Genomic DNA, 3,313 nt, shown 5'->3' with positions numbered 1-3,313 from the left:
TTTCGTCACGAGAGTGAGGAATCTATTAAGGTTCAAACTGGCACGCGAGATCGTGGCGGTCGACCCTAATAGTAAAAACTAGGCATCGATCCTAGAGAGAGAGAGAGAGCGCTTTAGGTATCGATTAGGTCTTAATTAGTTTTCAAAACGCGATCCTTAATTAGAATGGTCGAGCTAGAGAAAAAACTCATGGTTAGGGAACGTGGCCTTATTCAAGACCACGAGAGTGTGAGGTTTGGCCTTTAGACAGTTATTTCATACAAAATACCTTATAAGTCCAGACACGTCAGGAAGTTACGGAGTCCCCGAGATGTACGGAACTCACGACTTCTTCTAAATCTCTTATTTTCTAAATTCTAATTTCCTTAAAAAGCTTATTTTCTCTCTTTGTTAGAAATCAACCGCCTTAGCTAAACATAGTAACAAACCGATAGCATTAGTTTGATTATTAGTCCTTGTGGGTTTGGTATCTTTTAAAACCACGCGGTAGGGTGTGCACTTGCAGCCAGTGAATCAGATAGACGTTAAAGTCACAATCAATATTGTTGGGTGACTTGATCAAACTCAGGTCAAGAGAAGAAAAGTGTAAGGATCAACATCAAATATAGGATTTGTAGGGTTAGATTTCTATATTTCTCTTGCAAACAATTTTTTGCATAGTAAGATTGATATCTCAATTCCACATTGGAATTGGGGGCAGACATAGCAAAAACGAGGACAATTGGTGAATTTCCTAAACAACTCTTCGTGTCCTCTCTCTCATTTAAATTTTCATAAGCAAATTGTTAAATATATTGATTGAATAATCAATTCGTAGAGAATTTACCTTTGATTGTTCAAAGTTAAATTGGTTTGTTGATTACCTTACAATCTATTAGATTGTAACTGGTTTTTGATATGAATAAACTTGAAGGGAAAATCTAAAAAATCGATCGTACACCAAGTGTCATATCTTTGTTCCACTTGTCCTAAATTGTCATATCCTATCAATGTGTTTTCACAGTTCATGGAGCACCCATGAACAGAGCATTCAGATGCTGCTTTGCAATTAGTCAAATACCTCAAAAGAAATCCCGAACAAGGAGTTCTCTTGGACAATAATTGTGATATGAAAATGTGACTCTGAATGGCCCACTTGTCCTCTTACTCGTAGGTTCCTTACTTGATGGATAGTTTTCTTGGGTAAATTCGCCATCTCTTGGAAAACCAAAAAATATCATACAGTAGCGTGTTCATTCATTAAAGATGAGTATCGTTCGATAGCCAGAACGACTTGTGAACTGAAGTGGATCAAGGGAGTTCTTTCTCTACTTTGGACAAGTTATTCCATGCCCATACAACTCTATTGTGACATTCAAAATCTGGTGCGCACATCGAAGGATCCCTTCTTTCTTGAGTGTACTAAGCATATTGACGTGGATTGTCACTTCATCCGCGATGAGATGTTCGTCACAACTTGCAATTGTCTTCTGTTCCAAATAACACACAACATGCTGATTACAAAATCTTCGGGTTGCGCTTAGTTTTATGCCTTGCTTGAAAAGTCAGACATGTCGTATACAAATTAAATTAGGTATATGAAACATAATTTTTTTCCAGTAGTCTAGTGGTTGAAATTTCACGCTTTAAAAATAAATTAATGAGATGTTGTGAGTTCAAATTCGCATCTCTACGGTCTGATTCCTCTATACAACTAACAACTAAGGAGTTTTAATGAGAAGGTATGGAGAGAGTCGTACGTGTAATATATATTGCCACTTATTCTAGGTTAAATAAACATATTATTTTCCCATAATTTATTAGCAACTCTTGTTTTCAAATTAACAATTTCCCCTTGTACTTATGTAAGAAGGCGATATGAGCAAGACAAATATGTTAAAATGACACCAATTGTACGTGCATTAACATTACATATTACTATTTCATTAATTAACCTTGACTTCATTGCACACACAACACAAGATCTCATCTGCATGGTTTTTTATTCAAAACCAAAACTTCATTGTTCTAATCACCCCTTCTTTAACAATCCACATATAAGTTCTGTAAATCATTTGTCTCCTTCAAAGTAAAATGATTTCATTATTAATTAAGTTTCTTTCACTGGCCATGGCCTGCCTTTGTATCTTCTAACTCCTTTTTTTTAATTTGTCTAACCTATGTTTCCTTCCCTATATATATATTTGTTCATCTTGGTCATATATCTCATAACATTATAGCATTAATATTAAGTACTAAATTTCTAATTTAGAATCATGGCCATCAATAACTCATCAAAGACTCAAATCCTTTTCATCACCCTCATTTCCTTCCTTATTTTAGCTCAAAATGTAAACTCAGTTTCATTCACAATCAATGATTTTAATTCATACCAAAACATCATTCAACTCGAAGGCGACGCCTTCATTTCAAGCGGCGCTGTCCACCTCACAGGCCTCGTCCCGAGCACCGCTGGTAGAGCCTCTTACACCGGACCAGTGCGTCTATGGAACGCAGATAACGGCAACCTTGCAGCCTTCACTTCAATCTTCTCTTTCGTAGTTGCACCAAACGGCCCCGGACTCATTGGAGACGGAATCACATTCTTCGTTGCACCGTTCAATTCCCACATCCCAAACAATTCAAGTGGTGGATTCTTAGGACTATTCGACTCCAAAACCGCTTTGAATTCGTACCAAAACCAAATCGTTGCCGTTGAATTTGATTCCTTTGGTGAGAATCCTTGGGATCCTAATTATTCTCATGTTGGCATTGATGTGAACTCTATCGCTTCGGTGACAACAGCGCCATGGAATACAGGAAGTGTTGCCAATGGTTTCACTGCAATTGCTGTTGTGAAATATGAGCCTGTGGCGAAAAATTTAAGTGTTGTTGTAACATACTCCGGAAGCTATGGTGTGCATGGAGCTTCAAGTAGTGTGTCTTTTTTGATTGATTTGAGGACTGTGTTACCTGAATGGGTTAGAATTGGATTCTCTGGTGCCACTGGACAGTTAGTTGAATTGCACAAGATTCTTGATTGGAGTTTTATGTCAAGCTTCTACTAATATGGTTGGCTATAAGGGAGCAAGAGTTGTGTGTTTCAATATTCAGAATAATGTTGGTGATTTGATTTGTTTCAATATACAGTGCTATTATATGTGCCGTGCAATGCAAGTTATTAAAATTAAGATATAAGAGTTGAATAAAAAAATTATATTGTTAAAAAATTATATGTGCCTAAATGTATGCTTCTAACTTTTCTTTTTTTTTTTATAACCACAAAATTCACACATATAAATAGGGGTGTTTGCGGTGCGGTTCGATTTGATTC

General features: G+C 36.6%; 1 protein-coding gene across 1 annotated transcript; it reads left to right on the top strand.

Moving 5' to 3' along the window:
- Nucleotides 1-2,255: 2,255 nt before the first annotated feature.
- LOC131648655 (lectin 7-like) lies at nucleotides 2,256-3,047 on the top strand. Its single transcript, XM_058918391.1, has one exon. The coding sequence runs from the start codon at nucleotides 2,256-2,258 to the stop codon at nucleotides 3,045-3,047; it is 792 nt and encodes a 263-aa protein (XP_058774374.1).
- Nucleotides 3,048-3,313: the final 266 nt, after the last annotated feature.

The sequence above is a fragment of the Vicia villosa genome, linkage group LG2 (assembly GCF_029867415.1).
Source record: "Vicia villosa cultivar HV-30 ecotype Madison, WI linkage group LG2, Vvil1.0, whole genome shotgun sequence".
In the NCBI taxonomy this organism is placed as follows: Eukaryota; Viridiplantae; Streptophyta; class Magnoliopsida; order Fabales; family Fabaceae; genus Vicia; species Vicia villosa.
The sequence above is the reverse complement of the archived record's forward strand: the minus strand, read 5'-3'. Positions and strand labels throughout refer to the sequence as shown.

Bases quoted from the DNA above. Each gene is read 5' to 3' on its own strand.
- LOC131648655 (XM_058918391.1), top strand. From the start codon at position 2,256: ATGGCCATCAATAACTCATCAAAGACTCAAATCCTTTTCATCACCCTC.